This window comes from Eumetopias jubatus, unplaced genomic scaffold (genome assembly GCF_037043125.1).
Source record: "Eumetopias jubatus isolate StellerSeaLion01/CBP00866 unplaced genomic scaffold, mEumJub1_p1.0 scaffold_11, whole genome shotgun sequence".
Lineage (NCBI taxonomy): Eukaryota > Metazoa > Chordata > Mammalia > Carnivora > Otariidae > Eumetopias > Eumetopias jubatus.
Genome location: NW_028274817.1, coordinates 76940275 through 76963492, shown reverse-complemented (window position 1 = coordinate 76963492; position 23218 = coordinate 76940275). Strand labels below are relative to the sequence as shown.

The window sequence follows — 23218 nt, the reverse complement described above, 5'->3', positions numbered from 1 at the left end:
CAGCTTCTTTATTTGCAAAATGGAGATAACAGTAGTAATGCCTATCTTAAAGGATTGTTATGGGACCAAATGTGTTAATATATTAAAAAAATTAGATCAGTACCTGGCATATAATAAACTTTATTATTGACATTTTGGTTGTTTCTAATTTTCACAGTTACAAACCATGCTGCACTGAATATCCCTTTACATATTTCCTTATACACATCAAGGAATAATGTGTATAAAGTAACCAAAAAAGAAATTGCAACACCTCTGATGTGCTACTTTATTAGGGTTATCATGAAGTCTTAAAAAAAAAAAAGAAACCCTCTTTTTAAAAAGTTTTCCCTTTTTTTCCTCTTTTAAAAAATACGTGTTTATTTAAGTAATCTCTACACCCAACATGGGGGTCAAACTCATGACCCCAAGATCAAGAGTCACATGCTCTTCTGACTGAGCCAGCCAGGAGCCCCTTCAAGTTTTTCTTTGTATTCCAGTTAGTTAGTGTACAGTATAATATTAGTTTCAGGGACGCCTGGGTGGCTCAGTCGGTTGGGCGTCTGCCTTCGGCTCAGGTCATGATCCCAGCATCCTGGGCTCGAGTCCCGCATCGGGCTCCCTGCTTGGCGGGAAGCCTGCTTCTCCCTCTCCCACTCCCCCTGCTTGTGTTCCCTCTCTCGCTGTCTTCTCTCTGTCAAATAAATAAATAAAATCGTCAAAAAAATTTTTTTAAATATTAGTTTCAGGTGTACAGTATAGTGATTCAACACTTCCATATAACACCAGGTGCTCATCACAATGAGTGCACTCCTTAACCCCCATCACCTATTTAACCCATCCCCTCACCCACCTCCCCTCTGGTAAACCATCAGTTTGTTCTCTATAGTTAAGAGTCTGTTTCTTGGTTTGCCTCTCTCTCTTTTTTCCCTTTGCTCATTTGTTTTCTTTCTTAAATTCCACATATGAGTAAAATCATATGGTATTTGTCTTTCTTTGACTGACTTATTTCTTAGCATAATACTCTCTAGCTCCATCCATATTGTTGCAAATGGCAAGATTTCATTCTTTTTTAAGGCTGAATAATATTCTGTTGTGTATGTGTATATATACAATGTGTATGTATGTATATATATATATACACACACACCACATCTTCTTTATCCATTCATCAATTGATGGACACTTGGGCTGTTTCCATAATTTGGCTACTGTAGATACTGTGCTATAAACATCAGGGTGCATGTATCCCTTTGAATTAGTATTTTTGGGTGCTTTGGGTAAATACCTAGTAGTGTAATTGCTGGATCATAGGGTAGTCCTAGTTTTAACTTTCTGAGGAATCTCCATACTGTTTTCTAGAGTTGCTGCACCAGTTTGCATTTGCACCAACAGTGCAAGAGGGTTCCCCTTTCTCCACATCCCCACCAACATCTGTTGTTTCCTGTGTTGTTGATTTTAGCCATTCTGACAGGTGTGATATCTCATTGTAATTTGGACTTGTTATTTCCCTTATGATCTGTGATTTTGAACATCTTTTCGTGTCTCTTGGCCATCTCTATGTCTTCTTTGGAAAAATGTCTAGTCATGTTTTCTGCCCAGTTTTTAACTGGATTATTTGTTTTTTGGGTGTTGAGTTTGATAAGTTCTTTATACAGTTTGGATACTAACCCTTTATCAGATATGTCATTTGCAAATATCTTCTCCCATTCTGTAGTTTGCCTTTTAGTTTTGTTGATTGTTTCCTTTGCTGTGGAGATTTTTATTTTGATGAAGTCCCAATAGTTTATTTTTGCTAAAAAAAAAAAAAACCCTTTAATGGAAGTCTTGTGTCTATCAAGTTACCATTTCTTCTACTCTCTTGAGTTTCATAAAAGTATATTCTATCAATGCATATATTTTTTTATCTTTAAAAAATCTTTTGTTTGAACCCTTCTCATATTTCCAGTACTACTATGGATTTGTTTATATATTTATTTTGTCATTTTGGTGGGATTTAGGAAGAGAAGGGAATTAATTTACTATGTTGTCAGTCATCTTGAAATGAAAATCATACCTAAATTTTTAACTAGAATACTTGATTATTTCTCTGTCAGAATCAAAACTTAAAATAGTTCTGTCATTCCTTCCTTTCCTGCTCCTGCTTGCAGAAGACAAAATTGCTTTTATTCTTCTTTTTCTCTTAGTTTTTTAAAAAAATTAATTTAATTTTTTGTAGTTTCAAATTTTTATTTAAGTTCTAGTTATGTAACATACAGTGTAATATTAGTTTCAGGTATAGAATTTAGTGATTCATCACTTACATATAACACCCAGTGATCATCTGGAGTTTTAATTGTAAACTTTTCTTTTTCCATTATATATCTTCTATTTTAATTATTGTTTAGAAAATTCATTCAATTTTAATAACCACGTTAACCATGATTCCTTAGCCTTGACTCTAAGTAAGCATTATTGGAAATTTCATGCTGTTTATTGTATGCCACACTCTCCTTTTCTAATGATGTTATTTGGCCACATTTGTATTGAAATTCTTTGAGTAATATTTTCAGAAAGGGTGTGTGGTATGGTATACTTTGGGTCCTTGTTTTCATGAAAATGTGTTTAATTTTCCCTTATAAATTTGATTGGTAGCTTGTCTGGGTTCAGAGTTTTAGGGTTACAGTCCTCCCTCAGAATTCTGTAAACATTGCTCTTTTGACTTCTAGTATTTAATGTAGCAGATTAGAGGTCCAATTCCTGTTTAAAGGTATTTTACTGGATGGTAGTCTTGTATTTCTGTCTGGAAATATGTTTGCAATTCAAATATTTAACCAGAATAAATGTCTGCATGTCTAACATTTTGATTATTCCTGCCCTGATGTTATAGATCCTATAGATGTGGGAATTCAGGGATTTAGGGAAACTTCCTATTTGTTTGATTATTACTTTTTTCATTTTGATACATTGTTTTTCTTTTCCAGCAAAGGAAATTTTATTTATTTTTCCAGTTTTATTGAGATATATTTGACATACAACAATGTATAAGTTTAAGGTGTACAACATAATGATTTGATATATGTATATATTATGAAATGATTACCACAGAAAGTTTAGTTATCATATGAGGTATTGATTTTAAGGTATTGATTTATTTTGCAGGTGGGCTTATAACATAGTTATGAACTATGAGAGCTGCTGCACTGTTGAATGGGAGGAGTCAAAAGTATCCACCTAATAAAATATATCAGTGATTATATAGGTCCTGAGAAAAAAATTGACAGGTGAAAATAAATACATACATAAATGAAAACAACAAAATAAAGCACACATTTGAGTGATGTTACAAATGTGCATGAGAATTTCTAGACTCTAATTTGGAACTTCTTATTCCATTTCAGGATCGGAAATTAACCAAAGCTGAGCAGCAAAGGTTCAAGGAAGAAGCAGAAATGTTAAAGGGTCTCCAACATCCCAATATAGTTCGATTTTATGATTCCTGGGAGTCTATATTAAAAGGAAAGAAATGTATTGTATTGGTGACTGAACTTATGACATCAGGAACTTTAAAGACGTAAGTTGACTCTGATAGTGCCAATGAAATTTTGTTTGGAAATAATTTTCAAGAGTAATAAAAGTTGTTTATAAAATAACACTACTTGATTAAAGAATTGGTAGCATCTGAATCTAGTGACTGTGCTTCAGGGCAGGTTAAAAAATTTAGGATGTTAATGAAGTTTGTTAGAAAATACAGTATTGAGAAATGAATATTTGTGGGATAGCATAAAATTTTAGAATTAGAAGTAATGTCATTTTGTAAAAATAATGGAAGATAAGGGTGTGGCCACATTCGTAGATCTACTGAGCAGTACTATACAATTATAGTTTATTGTTTTATTTCTGACTACAGTTTTTCATTTGATGGTGTAATCACTTATTTATAACTATTAAATGTGGAATATACTTTTTCTGTTTCCTAGCATCTTTACACTAAAATTTTACATAGTTAAACCCTCTGGTGACCTTATATAAGCAGTTATTAGAAAGTGTAGAAGGACTTTCTTTTTAAAATTGTGCTACCTTTCCACAAAAGGTTACTCTGATTAGAATGATTCTTGTTTTGAATTAAAAATGCTGAAAAATGCTAAGCTTGGCAGGATGTCTTCTCTAAGAATGAAGCCTTAGATTTAAAATTGCTTTTCTATAACAGAGAATAGAAAACAACACAGTGATGGCAAGCATAGTAGTTACAATACCAGCCAGCTTACATGATTTACCCTTAATAGTGTTCATATAATAAGCTAGGTATGTTTGTTTACATGTGGTCTTTTGTTTCTTTGTGTAGGTACTTAAAACGATTTAAAGTCATGAAACCAAAGGTCTTAAGGAGCTGGTGCAGGCAAATTTTAAAGGGGTTGCAGTTCTTGCATACTAGGACTCCTCCCATTATTCACCGGGATCTGAAGTGTGATAATATTTTCATCACGGGACCCACTGGATCTGTGAAGATTGGTGATCTAGGCCTAGCCACCTTAATGCGAACATCATTTGCTAAGAGTGTCATTGGTGATTAAACTTTTATAGTTATTGGTTGGATAAAGAGAGATTTTGTTAACTGTGTATGTCTAGAATAGGGATCAGCAAATTATGGCCCATGAGCCAAATCTGGCCCCATTGTCTATTTTTGTAAATAAAGTTTTATGGGAACACAGCTATACCCACTCATTTATGTATTGTCTGTGGCTGCTTTTGCACTACAGTAGTGGAGTTGAATAGTTGTGTCTGAAATACTTACTGTCTGCTTCTTTACAGAGAAGTTTGCTGACTCCTGGACTAGAGTGTGAATTTGCTTTGAAATATCTATTACATATTGACTTATTTCAGAGACATCCTAGTGTATTTCTTTTGGGGGATATATTAAAGATCATTAAAAAGTTCTGAAGACTTAAGAAAGAGGATTTACTAATTTAGTTCAGAAAAATTTATAAAGAAGATAGAAATAAAAACAGATTTTAGTAATTGTTACCTGATCTTGAGCATTACAAATTGTACTTTATCAGTATAGAAAGTTAAGGAAATTCCTTAAGTACTTTATATAGGTGTAGCAAGTATTCTGCAAATTTTATATTTATAAATTTGGTTTAGGGAGCAGAAATTAACTCAGGTAATCCTTATGGTGAAGGGAATGGGATATTGGTGGATACATTTTTCTTTTTAATAAAGATGTGGATGTGGTGTTATTTTGTAGGGACTCCTGAGTTTATGGCCCCAGAGATGTATGAAGAGCACTATGATGAATCTGTAGATGTCTATGCTTTTGGAATGTGTATGCTGGAAATGGCTACTTCAGAGTACCCTTACTCTGAGTGCCAGAATGCAGCTCAAATATACCGTAAAGTAACTAGCGTAGGTATAACTTTATTCTTTTTACTTCCTAGATTGTCACATTTCATGTTGAAGTTGGTAAAGTCAGCTTAAAACTAATTTTGGTTTAGTGCTATATAACAGTGCTAAATTTAACATAATTGTAATGAAACAAGCTTTAGATTTATGCTATATACCTATACTTTATTGGGGTCACATAAAATGTTCTGTATAATTATCTTTGGGTAAAGACATATCATCTATATCCACTTGTTTGTAAATAATTTTTAGATTTATTAGGTGGATATTATTTTTTCAAAGCTGAATAATGAAGATTGACTAAATGGTTTGGAAGGTTTCTGGTTCTAAAAGAGCATTCAAAATATTATTCCTCAGCTACAGTATTTGATTCCCTGTTATGGGTATTTTTTTGCATTAAAAATTGCAAGGAATGTAAAGATGAATAAGAAGTGTTTGCTACCCACAAAGAGCTTGCATTTTTAGTATGGATAAATTCACAAATAGCTATAAACATAAGAGGATAGGAATAGAGTAAGGGATTAAGAGAGATAAAAACAAAATCTTAGGATAGTTCAAAATAGGTCTGTTTCATATCCAGTTGGGTAGCTCTAGAATAGGCCAAGAAAGAGATTGTCAAAGTGTTCAAAGTAACTGATATTAATAGGTACCCTTTTTAAATGCATGCTGTATACTGCATGCTTTCATATTTAAATCCCTACAAGATGGCACTATCTTCAGTTTATGAATGATGAGACTGAGAACCACAGGTTGTGACTTGCCCAAGTTCACACAGCTACATGTGGATCCACAATGGTGGATTTTGACCCTAAATCTGACTCTGGAGATATTTGGGTAGGGAGACTAGAAATAAGTCTAATATCCAGAATGTGGGCCATTCTGTAGGACAAATGACCTAGTTTCTCCAACAAATCAATTTCATGAAAGCAAAAAAGGAGGGACTGTTAAAGAATATAAGAGACTTAAAGTAGTGGTGAGCAGGTAAATGTTTAATAACTGATTCTCTGAAAAAGAAAAAGCACTGATTCCTAGCATTTGCTGATTTCCTTGGTGTTAAATATTCCCACAATGACTTTTAAGTTTAAGTTTTTTTTTTTTTAAGTCACCAGTGTGACCTCACTGAATGCAGGGTTGGAAATGGTATACACAGTGGAATTTGTATGATATTTACACCATACAGATAGAATAAACAACCTCAAGAGCATAAATAATAGTAAAATGTAGTAAAATAATTAAGGACTGGTATTTTCAGTATTTATTACCTTGGTTGTTGATATCATTTATTTAATTGTAAGCTTATATAATTTAATTTTTGTAAATGACTGTGTTTAACAGCCAGCTTGCAAAATTCTTGAAAATGTAATAGTTGCCTCTTGTAAGCTGGTATGAGCCAGCTTTAATGCACCATACATGTACTGTGAGGACCTTGTTTGGATCCTGATTTGAATAAACCAAGTATAAGAAGACATCATTTAGACTATTTAGGAAATTTAAGTGTGGGCTGGGTTTTAGATGATGTTAAGGAATTATTAGTAATTATTTTAGGTGGGGTGATGACATGACATCTGTTAGAGATATAAACTAGAGACTTTATGGGTGAAATTACATGATGCTTAGGATTTGCTTTAAAATATTTTTGGATAAAAAAGGTGTGGAGGTAGATAGCTGAGACAAGGTTGACAAAATGTTGTGTGTTGAAGCTGGTGATGGTTACATGGGGCTTTTACTATTCTACTTTTGAGTATGTTTGAAGCTTTCTGTAACAAAGAACTGAGAAAAAGAGATAAAGCTAGAAGTCTTTTTAGTCTTGGTCTGTACATTGTATGGCCACAAATAGAAAAACTTTGTACTCAATTTCATAAGTTGCAGTTCCCCAATTATTTTCACCTAGGAGCAGAGAAAGGCAATAATTACCCAGGACTGGGGAATAGGTAAGAGATCAATGGAGAGGTCAAAGAGGACTTTTTCTATAAGTAGAATGATGTAACTCCATTTTTTGAATGGTGACTTTATTATTTTATATTAAAGTCACAATAAATATCACAATTCACATTTCCATCTATATTAAAGCTTCTTGAACTTGAGATCAAGACCTGTACCTCTGAAACAAATAATAAATTATATGTTAAAAAAAAAAAGAAGATAGCAGGAAGGGAAAAATGAAGGGGGGGGAATCAGAGGGGGAGACGAACCATGAGAGACTATGGACTCTGAGAAACAAACTGAGGGTTCTAGAAGGGAGGGGGGCTGGGGGATGGGTTAGCCTGGTGATGGGTATTAAAGAGGGCACATACTGAATGGAGCACTGGGTGTTATATGCAAACAATGAATCATGGAACACTACATCAAAAACTAATGATGTAGTGTATGGTGATTAACATAACATAATAAAAAAAAGAACTTGAGATCCAAATTAACTCCTAATCTCACCAAATTTGTCTAGTGTGTGATACTGGGCTTTCTGATTCAGCATCCTGTGAAGTAGTATGTCAGACCCAGAACTAGGTTTTAGATTACCTCATTCCATGACAATGATTCTATAGTATCTTTCTCCTTTTAGATTAATTTGGAGTTTTCTGTTAGATGACTGTAATGATTTTTTAAAATTTATTTACTTATTTTAGAGAGAGAGGGAAAGAGCGCGAGTGGGAAGGGTGGGGGGAGAGAATCTCAAGCAGACTCCGTGCTGAGCACAGAATCCAACTCGGGGCTTGATCCCAGGACCCCAAGATCATGATCTGAGCCGAAGCCAAGAGTCGGATGCTCAACCAACTGTGCCACCCAGGCGCCCCTAATGATTATTTTTTTAATCTAAAATTCATAATTTAAGGGTAATAGAATATAAAATTGGCAGATTTAGGCAGCTAACAGTTACAGAAACATTTTTAATTATCTGGACCTTACTAATTTATTATTGAACTCCTAGAACCTGATAATTAGCTTGAGTTTCTCTCAATATTTTACTATTGCTTAATGGTTAAAATAATACAGATTTCTCAAAAGTTTATATATATATTTTTTTTTCATGCATACATATATATTGATTGTTCATTGCTTCTAGCCATTCTGGAAGACTTATTATAGTTTGTTAATTGGGGTTATACTTGCATGTATATTTTGGGATCAAATATTTATTCCCTACTTAATGTTGCAATATGAGAATTATCCATGTTATTAAATACTTTGAGAATATTTTTGGTTTTTGTGTAAGATTAGCATATATATAGATCACATAATTTATATTTCTGTTGTTGGAAATTTAGATTGTTCATAATTTTTCACTGTTATTTGTAGACTATTAGAACTGTGACAGTATCTTCATCAAAAAATTCTTAAACTCACACTGTATATATTTATCTCATTTAAAGCTTGAATATGGTTTAGTGGTAAAAATTACGTTAATAATGTTATATTGACTTGAGCTTTCAGTTGCTTTATTTGTGACTAGAAACAATTTTTCTTCTCCCAGGGCATAAAACCAGCCAGTTTCAATAAAGTCACTGATCCTGAAGTGAAAGAAATCATTGAAGGATGTATTCGCCAAAACAAATCAGAAAGGTGGGTACAAATGTAGTGAAATGATATAACCGATGGATACATTAAACTCTTACCTTGGACTGGGTCATTTTCTGACCTTTGAATAATACTGGGTATTACTTTTGAATGGAACACAAACCATACTGTCTAGAGTGAAGTATATCAGTGCATGTTGTTTGCCATTTTGGACTTTGATATCATGTGCTGAATTTTTCTTGAACTGAAATTTGGATTTTGTTCGTGTGTGTTGTGACAAGTTTTCATCACCTTCACCCTTCAGTTTAACAGTCACTGAGGCCCCCCAGGTTAACTTGCTTCTAACAGTTGATAGTAGAGAGCTTCTGCAGTGTCACCTTCAGGTAAGTACTTAGAAAAAAATGATAGCTTAAAAAAATTGACCATCAACTCACCAGATGTTTCGTATTTGACCAATTTCCTTGTGTCATGATAATGGTAAAGCAGATAGGGCTGTTTATGTTCAAGAAGTAGTATTCTAAGTTTATTTGTAACCCAATTTGTGTTTTTCTTATGGATACATCCCTTTAGTTTTAGCTTATATTTCCTGTTAATTTGAGCTTTGGACAGTTGTTGAGTTAAATCAGTAGGTTAGTCTTTTGATTTTTTACCTCCTTTATGATTAATAAAGGTCCTTTACAGAAATTATTTTCACCCACATTTTATTGACTGTCCCCCATTTTTATTAGTTTTTTAGGTTTAATGTTGTATATCTGAGAATACATAAAGCCACTAAGGTAAAGCCTGTTTAATTATAGCTTTATTACTGAACATTATTGTACCAACAGGCTATATCTAGGTAGTTATATATTTTAATTATGGTAAAATATACATAACCTAAGATTGACCATTTTAATCATATGTTAAGTGTACAATTCAATGGCATTAAGCACATTCACATTGTTAAACAACCATCACCACTATCTATTTCCAGAACCTTTTCATCACCCCAACAGAGACTCTGTACCCATTACCTCTCCATTCCCTCTTCCCCTCAACCCCTGGTAACCTTTATTCTACTTTCTGTCTCTATGTATTTGCTTCCTCTAAGTACCTCATGTAAGTGGAATCAATACAATATTTGTCCTTTTGTGTCTGGTTTATTTCACTTAGCATAGCGTTTTCAAGGTTAATTTCCATGTTGTAGCATGTATCAGAATTTCCTTCCTTTTTAAGGAAGAAACACATACACACACACAGCACATTTTGTGTATCCATCCATTTGTCTGTTAATGGACACTTGGGTTATTTTTTCCTTTTGGCTATATGGTGAATAATGCTGCATGAACATTGGTGAATAAGTATTTGCTTGAATCCCTGCTTTCAATTCTTTTCATTATATACCTAGGAATGGAATTACTGGATCATATGGTAATACTATGTTTAATTCCTTGAAGAACCGCCAAATTTTTTCCACAGTGGCTGCACCATTTTGTATTCCTCCCAGCAACATATGAAGGTTCCAATTTGTCAACATCCTCACCAACACTTCTTATTTTCCATTTTTTGATAATAGCCATCCTGATGGCTATGAAGTGGTATCTCATTGTGGTTTTGATTTGCATTTCCCTAATGATTAATGATGTTGCGTATCTTTTCATGTGGTTATTGGTCATTTGTATATCTTCTTTGGAGATATGTCTGTTCAAGTCACTTGCCCTTTTTAAAATTAGGTCGTTTATTTTTTTGTTGTTGTGGCTGTTTTTGAGTTGTAAGAGTTTAGGCATGCTTTTTTTTAAGTGAGTCTAAAAATGCAGTTGACCCTTGAATAACATATTGTACAATACTGTAAATGTATTTTCTCTTCCTTATGGTTTTCTTAATATTTTCTTTACCTTACTTTATTATAAAAATACAGTATATAATACATAACATAATACAGTATATAACACATACAAAATATGTGTTAATCAACTGTTTATGTTATTGGTAAGGTTTCTGGTCAACAGTAGGCTATTAGTAGTTAAATTTTTGGGGAGTTAGTAGTTAGACACATATTTTCAACTGAGGTCGGCACCCCAGTCCCCTCCCAATGGTGTTCAAGGGTCAGTTGTACTAAGTGGAAATAGCCATTTTAGTTTGGATTCTGCTTATTGCTTTTGCAGCATTTTAACTGTAAATTTGTTACCAAAGAACATTGGGATATTCCAAAGGATTCATGGCATATTAGTGTATTAGAAAGAGCACAGACTTCTACATCAGACTAAGATTCAAATGTGGACTCACACTTAGCCAGTGTGATCTTGAGCAAGTTACTTAGCTGTTTCTCAAAGCAGGTATTTATTTTGATGATTAAAAAAATAATGCATACAGGGGCACCTGGGTGGCTCAGTCGTTGGGCATCTGCCTTCGGCTCGGGTCATGGTCCGGGGGTCCTGGGATTGAGCCCCACGTCGGGCTCCCTGCTCAGTAGAGAGCCTGCTTCTCCCTCTCCCACTCCCCCTGCTTGTGTTCCTTCTCTCGCTGTGTCTCTCTCTGTCAAAAAAAAAAAATGCATATAAAATAACTAACAGAGTAGTAAGTATTTAATGGTATCTCCTGCTATTACTGTAATTATTCGATAGTAAAAATACATAGGCAACCTTTTCATTGAAAGGCAGAGGGCTTAACTTGCTCGTATCTTCTTCTTTTTCAGATTTTACCTATTTATTTGAGAGAGAGAGAGCGTGTGTGAGAGGAGGGGGAAGGGTAGAAGGAGAGGGAGAAGCAAGCTCCTCGCTGAGCAGAGCACCAGACACAGGGCTGGATCCCAGGACCCTGAGACCATGACCTGAGCCAAAGACAGACACTTAACTGACTGAGCCACTCAGGCGCCCCTTGGTTCTGTCACATCTCACCTTAGCCTTAAAACTAATTAGTCTGAGGAAGCTTATTCTTTTTATAATAGTCTCTTAATTTTGTCCCTTGATCACTAAAAAATGATCAGGAGGGTTGAAAATCATCAACTTACAGGATACCATGCTATCAATATACTTTATCTGTTTTAAATAGTATAAGAGAGATTTTCTATGTAGACATTATGAAATACATTAGTTTTAGCTCTCTCTGGCCTATAATATAGATAGATTAGATATTATGTATCTGTTTTTAGAAATTGGTCCAAGCAAGCAAAGGAAATTAACTCCCCCCATCTTGTAAAAGAATCTTTTGAAACCCGGTCCTTTTTTTTCTCTTCAGAGATGGTTAATTTCTAATACTAGGTAGAGGCGTTTCCATTGCATGTATACTTTGGCCTAAAACACTAGACTTAGATACTTGAGGAAAACCATGGGACTTTGCTGAACTAAATTAGTTTCATTCATGGCATTCTCTCAAGAGTGAAGTACACTGACTAGATTTTTGTTAATGGAGTCAATGACTTCTATTTATAATGTTTGTAAAGAGTTTGAATTTCTGATTTCCTTTAGAGGTTATATATCCAGAAGAGTTTTTAGTTTCCTTTTTTAAAAATTTTTTTATTGTTATGTTAATCACCATACTAGTTTCCTTTGCTGACAATCTGTTGTTTGAGTTTTAGTAACTTAAATCAGTGGCTTAGGGAAACTAGTCACTCTACCTAACATACACTGCAGCACTTCTCCAGTTCTCTAGGCATACTTATAGGTGTGTTAAACTTCAGTATCTAGATATGCTACTGGTAATCTTTAATTAAGGTGACTTTCAGTGCATGTTAGTTGGGATTTCTTTGCATTCTTGGCATATAATAAGTTGGATATAAGATTTGGTTTTTATAACAAGGCAGATTAATGGTCTAATTAATAGGAAATTTAAAATAAAGATTGTTACTTTGATATAATTGATGTTTACTAATTAAGAGTTCTATATCTTGTTTATGATTGAAAAAATTGATAATGAGATATGTATTTTGTTTATTAGGTTGTCTATCAGGGACCTACTAAACCACGCATTTTTTGCTGAGGATACAGGACTGAGAGTGGAGTTAGCAGAGGAAGATGACTGCTCAAATTCATCCCTGGCTTTAAGACTCTGGGTTGAAGACCCTAAAAAATTGAAAGGCAAGCACAAAGACAATGAAGCTATTGAGTTCAGTTTCAATTTAGAAACAGATACATCTGAGGAAGTAGCGTATGAAATGGTAAGTGAATCCTACCACTATTCTTTATCCCCTGACCACTGCTGCCCTTTATAATATCAGGGCTGATTGATTCCTTTCTCCTTATTGCTTTCTTTCCTCCCTATTTTCTCCTTTTCTTTATTTAAATTCTTTTATTGTGAAATGCATCTCTACACCAGAGTACATTAAATTGGTATGTACAGTATAAAGAATAATAAAACACTACTTTTGTTAAGAAATAGAACATAACCGGTACCTTAGAAACCACCTGTATGCCCCTCCCAGTTGTATTCCCTTCCCTAATCACCACAGGTAATATCTACCCTGACTTTTGTGTTACTCATTCCTTTGCTTTTTGTTATAGTTTATCTAAGTAATATATTGTTTTGTTTTAAAAATGTGAGTGACCAGCGCACATCTAGCTGGTTACTGAAGTTATTATTTGGTGAAGATGCTCAAGAGTGCATAAGCTGAACAGTCTCTCAGTCATAATCTGGCTTCAGCTTCTCTAAGTGTTTATAAGAGCCGCTTTTGGGGAAGTCAGCAGGTGAGGTCATGAGTGAATTCAGGGAAGTACACATGTGGCTCACCAGTCAGGTCACCAGCGGACCATTGTGTGGACCAGAAATTAGTTGTCTGGTAACAATATGGTTGGATGGGGAGTGGGCCCCTCTGACTTCTCTACTTCTAATCACCCCATGATCCCCCTCCTTACAGAGCAGGTGACAGCAGATAGCTTCTGGAGGTTTGAATGTGTGTCTACACCTGACTCAGGCTGCTGCAGTGCTTGGAGGAAAGGTGTGTAGGAGCTTTGGCAGCACATAGTCAAATTAGCCAAGTACAGAGAGTCTGAGCCAGGCTAGCCTGGGCATTCTGTCCTCAGGTTAAAAAGAAGGATGGAACATTGACATTGAGGATCTTGGAGGTGATAGCCTTTAACATGTCTATTTTTATAGTCATACTGTTCTAATCTGGAATGATATTTCTCTTTACTATCTTTCTAGACTTCTCTTCCTCTCTTCTGTTGGGTTTCATGTTCCTAAATCCCATGTCTTTCTCTTCCTTGGCTTACCCTCTTATTTTAGTGACACACTTACTCTGTCTGCTTCTTAAAGAAAGGGTATGAGAGGTAATTTCTTTGAGACTTGCATGTATGAAAATGTTTTTATTCTATATTCATACTTAATTGATTGCTTGGCTGACTAAGGCATTTTAGGTTGCAGTTTTTAAAAAAAAAATTTAGACTCATTGTTCCATGCTTTTCTAGCTTTCAGTATTGATATTGAGAAGTACAAAGTTGTTCTATTTTCTGAATCTTTTGCATGTGATCCATTTTTTGCTCTCTGGAAGCTTGTAGTAGTTTCTATTTCTTCTTTAGTATTCTAAAATTTCACAGTGATGTGTCTTGATTTGGGTCTATTTTCATCCACCGTGTTGGATTCTCAGTGGACCCTTCCAATCTGTCAACTCATATCCTTTAGTTTCTGGGAAATATCTTGAAGTATTTTATTGATGATTTCTTCCCCATTGTTTTCTTTCTGGAACTGTTATCATTTGGATGTTGGACCTCTTGGACTAATTCTCCAATGTTCTTAACTTTTCTAGTTTCCATCTTTTTGTCTTTTTATTCTCCTTTCTGGCAGATATTACCAACTTTACCTTCTAACCCTTCCAACTGAGTTTCTCATTTCTGCTATCACGTTTTTAATTTTAAGAGTTCCTTTTTATTTTTTGGTCTGTTCCTTCCTTAGAGTAAACATCTTGTTCTTGGTTTTGTGGAGGCAATATTATCGTACCTCTGTAACGTAAGTAAAGAGAGTGTTTTTGACATTTTTTCTCCCTGTATAGTCTCTTTTCTCCAAATTGCTGTTTTGCTTTTGTTGGTTTTGTGCTCTGTCTTCTTGTTAGAGGCTTTTCTGATATTTCTGATAATTCTTGGCTACTTGCTCATAATTAATAGATTATAGGAGACTATTTTTTTCCTGTTGCTGTGTAATAAATTACCACAAATTTAGTGGCTTAAAGCAACACCCATTTATTATCTCAATTCTGGAGATAAAAAGTCCTAGTGGGCTTCACTGGATTCTCTGCTTAGGATCTCACAGGCTGCAATCAAGGTGTTGGTGGCCTGGGCTCTTATGTGGAGGCTCTTGGGAGGGTGAGGGGTGTGGGGGGGGGACTGCTTTCGAGTTGTTGGCAGAATTCAATTCCTTATGGTTGTAAGACTGAGGTGGCTATTAGCTGGTGGTCACTTTCTATTCCTAGAGGCTGCTTTTCAGTCCTTTCATGTATCCCCACTCCATCTTCAAAGTCAGCAATGTCATGTTGAATCCTAGAATTACCAGCTGGTAAAAGGCTCACCCAGATAATCTCCCTATTTTAAGGTCAGCTGTTCATAGCAAAATAATGGGAGTGATATCTCATTATATTCACAAGTTTGAGGATTAGGATGGGACATCTTTGAGGGGCCATAATTTTCCCGACCACAGGGACTTACAGCCTATTGGATGATGTGTTTGCTTGTGTCAGACTTGTTAACTTTGACCAGTACCGTAGGGTATCTGGATGGTATCTTTAATTAGGGAATCTCTGGCATCAATATGTGTAGGTCTGTCTTCTTGGATTGGTCAGATTCCCCAGAGAATCATCTTTCGATGTCCTTCCTGAAGGGTTAGGGTCCGGTTACTGGTATTTTGGTAGTCAAGTGGGGAAAAGGGCTAAAGGTTTCTGCATATGGCATTCAGCATACATATGCTCATTTAATCTTGTTTTCCACACGGTAGCCTTACCCTCAACTGTGCCTGGTGTTTCATAGTCCAGAGATCCTCTCTTTTACTCTCTCCAGAGAACAAAACTCCAGGCTTCTTGGGTAGGGGGAGAATCGATCATCCAAAGGTGTGGAATGGAGGGTGGGGCACAGGGATCTAAACATTTAACTGCTTCTCACAACCCTTTCACTTAGTCTTCCTTATTTTAGTCATCTCTTTTGACTTTACCTAGTTCTGGAAGTAACTGGTATTGCCAGTTTCTGTGCCTTATGAGTATTTTTCGGTATAAGTGATAATGCTTCTCAGCTTTCCCTAGTTCACCTTTTTCAGGACTGCTAGGTCACTTATTACTTAATCTGTTTTCCATATTCCGGAGTGTCCAAAATGTTGTTGCTGTTGTCTTTCTCTTATTCTCCCTGTCCTTCTGGGTTTACAACTTAAAAATCCATATAGTATGGGGTTTTTTTGGAGCTTCGGGAGGGAATGAAATTAAATATATGGATTCCATCTAACATTTTAATCATCTTTCAACTACCACGAAATTTCCCTGAGTCTGCAGACCCCCAAGACATGCTTTAAAAAACAGATTGTAGGACTGAGAATGATATGCCATGACACCTCCTCAAGTCATCTTCTCTGCTACTCAGCCCTGCTCTTCTCAGACAGCAAGCCCTTAACTTCTCTTCTCTCACTCTTCTAATGCCTGGTAAGATGTAGTACTTTGCTGTGAGCATATTTCCCTTTGCCTAGAGTGTGGATCTCTAAACTTCATCCACACCTCCCTTAATAGCCAGCAAGTTCCTTTTTTTGTTTTAATTCAAGTCAGAGTTTACCTTTCTCTGTGACGCTGTCTCTACTTTTTCCTTTAGGGCTTTTGCAGCAGCTCATTTCTACCTTTTTTAAGTTAAATTTGTACCATCTTACCACCAGATTGTGTGCTCATACAGGACAAAGGACTGACATAGTAACTTATATGTCTCTGGAGTCCAGTACTGGGCACATTGTAGACACTTAATGTTGTTGAATAAGGAAACCTTTTTAATCGTTCACAAACCTTAATGACAGTCACAAATATTCTGTAATAAGACTGCATGTACTGAAACATCAAGTTATTTGTTTTTGTTTAAAGCCAGAATTATTTTAACAATGTTTGGTAATGGTATTGTTTTTCTTATGCTGATTAAAGGCTCTGAATTTATGTATGTCTGATTAAGAAAGAACATAGATGTACATCCAAAATATTGAATCACTATGATGTACACCTGAAACTGTCAGTTATATTGAATTGAAAAAAAAGAAGGAACATGTAAATAAATTAACTGTTATTTAATAGCATTTGGAATTTGGGGGCACAAAATAACTCTGCTAGTAAAAAGTTAAAATTGTAAATGTTAAAGATGTAGTTTGCTTATGTTTTGTTTGTAGGTCAAGTCAGGATTCTTCCATGAAAGTGATTCCAAAGCTGTTGCTAAGTCCATTAGAGACCGGGTCACCCTGATAAAGAAGACAAGGGAGAAGAAGCCAGCTGGCTGTTTGGAAGAACGCAGGGAATCCCAGTGCAAGTCTGCAGGGAATGTACTCCCTCAGCCCCAGAATACAGCTTTGCCCCCTGCTCCTGCTCAGCACACTGGGGCTGAATGTGAAGAAACTGAAGTTGATCAACATGTTCGACAACAGCTTCTACAAAGAAAACCACAGCAGCACTGCTCCTCTGTTACAGGTAACAGTTAAAATTTATAAAAGCAAACAAATGTGTAATTGTATTCTCTTATCTCAAAATAGTACTTCTGTGTTTTTCTTTTTTTTAAGATTTTATTTATTTATTTGACAGAGAGAGACACAGCAAGAAAGGGAACACAAGCAGGGGGAGTGGGAGAGGGAGAAGCAGGCTTCCCGCTGAGCAGGAAGCGGATGCGGGGCTCAATCCCAGGACCCCGGGATCATGACCTGAGCCGAAGGCAGATGCTTAATGACTGAGCCACCCAGGCGCCCCTACTTTTGTGTTTTTCAAAGCATTCTGTTATCTATCATTTCATCAGTCCTTTTACAAAATCCCTGAAATAGACAAGCCGGCTAGTTTCCTTATTTTAAAATTAAGACACTGTTTTGTTATGTGACCTGTCCAAGGTGCTAATTGAATAAGGATTATCTTTTTACTATTCTTAAAGGTCTAATGTAAATCCTTTAATAAAGAAAATTTGGAATTAAAGGGAAAATGTATTCTTCAAGAAGGAATTTTATAGATTTTAAGATCCTTTGTATTTTAGACTCAGGTATAAAATTATCATAGTTCCTCTAATTTTTCTGCTGTAATGCATTCTCTTCTCTAGAAGGACAGAGTATTTTCATAGTAATAACTAATTGTTCTATAAAGACAGTATTATTTTCTAGCCAGGTTCTAGGAGAATGAGAATATGACACTTGGATTTTACTGAAATTAGTAAATGAGATTAGTTGGTTAGGGGAGAAGCAATCACCCAAATGTGTGGAATGGAGGGTGGGCACAGGGATCTAAATATTTAACTGCTTCTCACAATCCTTTCACTTAGTCTTCCTTATTTTAGTCATCTCTTTTGACTTTACCCAGTTCTGGAAGTAACTGGTATTGCCAGTTCCTGTGACTTATGAGTATTTTTCAGTATAAATGATAATGACCAGCAAAAGGAGTTGATTTTTATGTGATTCTTTGTTTTTAGGTTTGCTTTACTAAGAAAATTTTAGTTGTACCACAGTTTCAGCATGGAGAGTTTACATAATGTTTTTTGGTTAACTGTGTAATGTACATGTTTTATTTCAAGTTGTCTCAGGTTGTCAGAGTAAAAAAAAAAACATAGAAAACACTTATTTTCTATGCCATTTGGACCTTGTGTTTCAAGTTTTTCCTTCTACCTGTTGCTTATTTTCTTTGTCGTAGGTGACAATTTGTCCGAGGCAGGAGTTGGATCTGCTATACACTCAGATACTTCAAGTCAGCCCAGTATGGCCTATTCCTCAGACCAGATGATGGGCTCTCAAGTGGTTTCCAACATCCCACAGGCTGAAATAAATGTTCCAGGGATGATTTATCCATCCCAGCAGCTGGTAGGACATTACCAGCAGATTTCAGGGGTGAGGTGAACTGTTATAATTTTAAATATATAATCCATATATATTTACTGTAAATGGGAGAGTTTATCTTTAATATATATTTTTTTTCTTATTTAACAGTTGCAACAGCAGCCAAAGCTGACTCAGCCCCACATTTTGCCTTTGGTTCAAGGTCAGTCCACTGTTTTGCCTGTACATGTCCTTGGACCTCCGATTGTCTCACAACCCCAAGTTTCCCCATTAACTGTCCAGAAAGTCTCACAGATAAAGGTAAGATATATTTTAGAGACTCTGTATTCAGTTAAACATATTGAACACTGCCTAGATTTTCTGACAGGCAAAGGCTCTCTTTCATAATTTCGTTATAGTTTGTATAAAACACACTGAAAGCCAAAAGTTGTTTATGCTTTCCTTCACCAAAGATGTTCTTGAGTATGTGCCTAACATTGTGAAACTAGAATCTTGAGACACTGCTTGTATAATTGGAAAAGAAAGTGAGAACTCCATAGATGGATAAACAAACTTATTTAGGACTCAGATCTCTTGCTCTTGGTGATGATGATTTGTTCTTTGTATTAGATTTTTCTAGCCCAGTGTGAATGTGGAGGGATTTCTTTCTTTTTTTCCCAGATTTTATTTATTTATTTGAGAGAGAGAGAGAGAGTGCACACGAGCTTGGCGGGGGGCGGGCAGGGCAGAGGGAGAGGGAGAAGCAGACTTCCCCATGAGCAGGGAGCCCGATGTGGGTCTCAATCCCAGGACCCTGGGATCATGACCTGAGCTGAAGGCAGACGCTTAAGTGACTGAGCCACCCAGGCACCCCTGGAGGGATTTCTTTCATAGTTAATTAGAAATGATAAAATAAAATAATATTTTATTTAGTTTTTAGGACTTTCATCTAAATTTATGGAGGTTCCTTAAGATGTTAAAAATAGAGCTACCCTATGACTCAGCAATTGTACTACTAGGTATTTACCCCAAAGATACAGATGTAGGGAAAAGAAGGGCCACCTGCACCCCAATGTTCATAGCAGCAATGTCCACAATAGCCAAACTGTGGAAGGAGCCGAGATGCCCTTCAACAGATGAATGGATAAAGAAGATGTGGTCCATACGTACAATGGAATATTACTCAGCCATCAGAAAGGATGAATAACCACCATTTGCACTGACATGCATAGAACTTGAAGGGATCATACTAAGTGGAATAAGTCAAGCAGAAAGAGACAATTATCATATGGTTTCACTCATATGTGGAACATAAGGATTGGCACAGAGGACCATAGGGGAAGGGAGGGAAAACTGAAGGGGGAGAAATCAGAGAAGGAGAGGAACCATGAGAGACTATGGACTCCGGGAAATAAACAGGGTTGCTGGAGGGGAGGGGGTGTGGGGGGATGGGGTAGCTTGGTGATGGGTATTGAGGAGGGCATGTGTTGTTGTGATGAGAACTGGGTGTTATACACAACTAATGAATCCTTGAACACAACATCAAAAACTAATGAGGTACTATACACTGGCTGACTGAACATAAAAAAAAGATTAATAAAAAACCTTTTGGCTTTTTAAAAAAATTCTTGGCTTTTTGAAAAATTTAAATTCCTGTGTAGTTAACATATAGCGTTCTAATAGGTTTCAGGTGTAGTGAAGGTGTAGTGATTCAACAATACTATACATTACTCAGTGTTCATCAAGGTAAGTATACTCTTAATCCCAATCAACTGTTTCACCCATCCCCCCCCTTCTGGTAACCATTGGTTTGTTCTCTATAGTTAAGAGTCTGTTTTTTTGTTTTGTCTCTTTTTTTCTTTGTTTTGTTTCTTAAATTCCACATATGAGTGAAATCATATGGTATGTCTTTCTTTGACTGACTTATTTCACCTAGTATTATACCCTCTAGATCCCTCCATGTTGTTCCAAATGGCAAGATTTCATTCTTTTTTATGGCTAAATAATATTCCATTATATATGTATACACAATACTATATATATATAAACTATATATATATACACACACACATATATATACAGACACGCATGCACGCACATACACATGCACACTCCCACACCCCACATCTTTATCCATTCGTCTATCAATGGACATTTGGGTTACTTCCATAATTTGGCTGTTGTAATTAGTGTTGCTATAAACATCAGGGTGCATATATCTTTTTGAATTAGTGTTTTTGTATTCTTTGGGGGGAGTACCCAGTAATGGAAGTGGCTGCACCAGTTTGCATCCCCACCGGGGGATTCCCAAGCGGGTTCCTTTTTCTCCATGTGCTCACCAATACTTGTTTCTTGTGGTTTGGGTTTTAGCCATTCTGACAGGTGTGAGGTGATAGCTCATTGTGGTTTTGATTTGCATTTCCCTAATGATGAGTGATGTTGATCATCTTTTCATGTGTCTGTTGGCCATCTGGATGTCTTCTTTGGAGAAATATCTGTTCATGTCTTCTGCCCATTTTTAAATAGGATTATTTGTATGTTTTGGTGTTGAATTATAGAAATTCTTTTTTTTTTGGATACTGATTCTATTGGATCTTGGCTTTTTTTGATTCGTGTTCATTTCTATAGGAGAAATAAATGTTTTTGTCTTTTTGACTCTAAAGGTCAGCATTATTCATTTCTGACAAGGAAGGAGTAAACAGTCTTTATGAGAGTTCATATATTAAGACTATATTCTGGTTCCCAAGGTTATGAGGCCTGGACACATGGTTCAGCTTTTCTTTGCCATCACTGCATTTTCTTTTCTCAACCTCATCCTCCCCTACATGTGCCTTATTTCTTTGGGAATGAGATGGTCTGAACATTCTCTGTATATGATTCAGTTAGCGGCTGGCACATCTGTTTCTTTTAAGAGATTGGTATATAGTAAGTCACAGCTCATCAATAATTTTTAATGACTACCATTTCTGTGGATGTAAGATAAAATAAAATATGGTTCTTATCTTCAAGGAGTTCACAGTCTTATAGGGGAAGGCATACACATAACTTGACAAATGTCAGATACATTCAAAATCTGCTGGGGTAATTTAATCTGATGGAGTTGACAGTAGCCTGGTATTTGGCTGTTGTTTATAGGTAACATGATACATATTCATAATTGAGCTCTTGTTGTGGTTTGATTTGTTTCTTCCTAAGATTTTAATGCAAAGTGTATTGAATGGACACTTAAATTAACTTAGATTCAACCACATAAGTATGCAGATATGTGTATTTTAAAATGTGTTTTCAAATTTTAAGTTTTAAAAATTATTATGAGTGTTATTTACCTATTTAAAAATAAAGCCTATGAAATTATAAAATAGACAGTGAAAATCACCTGTTATTTCTCCAGCTAGAAACATCTTATTGTTTACATTTATGGGTAAAGCCACTAGATTTGTCTTTTTTCCCCCTATGTATACATACATAATTTTGTTTATATATACATCTGTATATCACATGCTGTTCTTTTTAAAGATTTTATTTATTTATTTGAGAGAGAGAATGAGATAGAGCATGAGAGAGGGGAGGGTCAGAAGGAGAAGCAGACTCCCTGCTGAGCAGGGAGCCCGATGTGGGACTTGATCCTGGGACTCCAGGATCATGACCTGAGCTGAAGGCAGTTGCTTAACCAACTGAGCCACCCAGGCGCCCCTCACATGCTGTTTTTTAGACTTTTTCAGCACATATAGAAGCCACATAAGCAAGCACTTTGACCATTGGTGTCTTCTTATGAATGTGGTAGTTCAAGTTCTACGAATTACTGCAACCAACCTATATTTATTCAGCCAACTCTCTGCTCTCCTCTTTAGAGAGCTTCTGTGTTCATTTTAGCTATGATATTGAAATTCTTTTGAGCTTTTTCTTGGAACTTCCAGTTTCTGGTGTGTGAAAGTGTTAGATTCGGTTACTCTGAATCTCTGCCAGGGTTTGAATGAGTTATGTGGCAAGTGAAATAAATGAGAAGCCATGAGCAGTATATTACTGGGACTGGTCTCAATCCCTTAATGTATTCAACTAGCATTTACTCATGGTATTAAGGATTTTTGTAGTACTAAAACTATACCCAGCACCTTTTTAATAACTTGCTCAAATTTTTAGAACATAGCATTATTTTATCTGTCATTCTGTCTGGGACAGGCCCATTAAAATTGGCATGGTATATGCATTTATAATTTGAATTTTCTTTGCACCAAGAACCAGGAACTGCAGCTGACCTTGGAGTAGATGGACAAACTTCAGCCTAATCTATGATTTTAGACTTGCCAGTTATTGGAGTTCCACAACCAGTCTTTCTGCAGTTTCTCCTCAGACATTGCCTGCTTCACAGATGACTTCCGAGCATCTAACAGTTGGTCTTCAACTTGAGTCTGGCCCTAGAAATGGA

The 23218-nt window shown here is 35.8% G+C and overlaps 1 protein-coding gene across 4 annotated transcripts in view; it reads left to right on the top strand.

The window, feature by feature from the left end:
• The window catches only part of WNK3 (WNK lysine deficient protein kinase 3), a 130763-nt gene that overhangs the window by 20684 nt on the left and 86861 nt on the right, over positions 1-23218 (top strand). For all 4 annotated transcript variants that reach the window (XM_028092887.2, XM_088029000.1, XM_028092886.1 and 1 more), the window contains exons 2-9: positions 3360-3532; positions 4304-4524; positions 5207-5364; positions 8831-8919; positions 12790-13009; positions 17182-17476; positions 18671-18864; positions 18964-19113. In XM_028092887.2, coding sequence (XP_027948688.1) covers positions 3360-3532; positions 4304-4524; positions 5207-5364; positions 8831-8919; positions 12790-13009; positions 17182-17476; positions 18671-18864; positions 18964-19113 — 1500 coding nt within the window. The remainder of the gene's footprint in view (positions 1-3359; positions 3533-4303; positions 4525-5206; positions 5365-8830; positions 8920-12789; positions 13010-17181; positions 17477-18670; positions 18865-18963; positions 19114-23218) is intronic.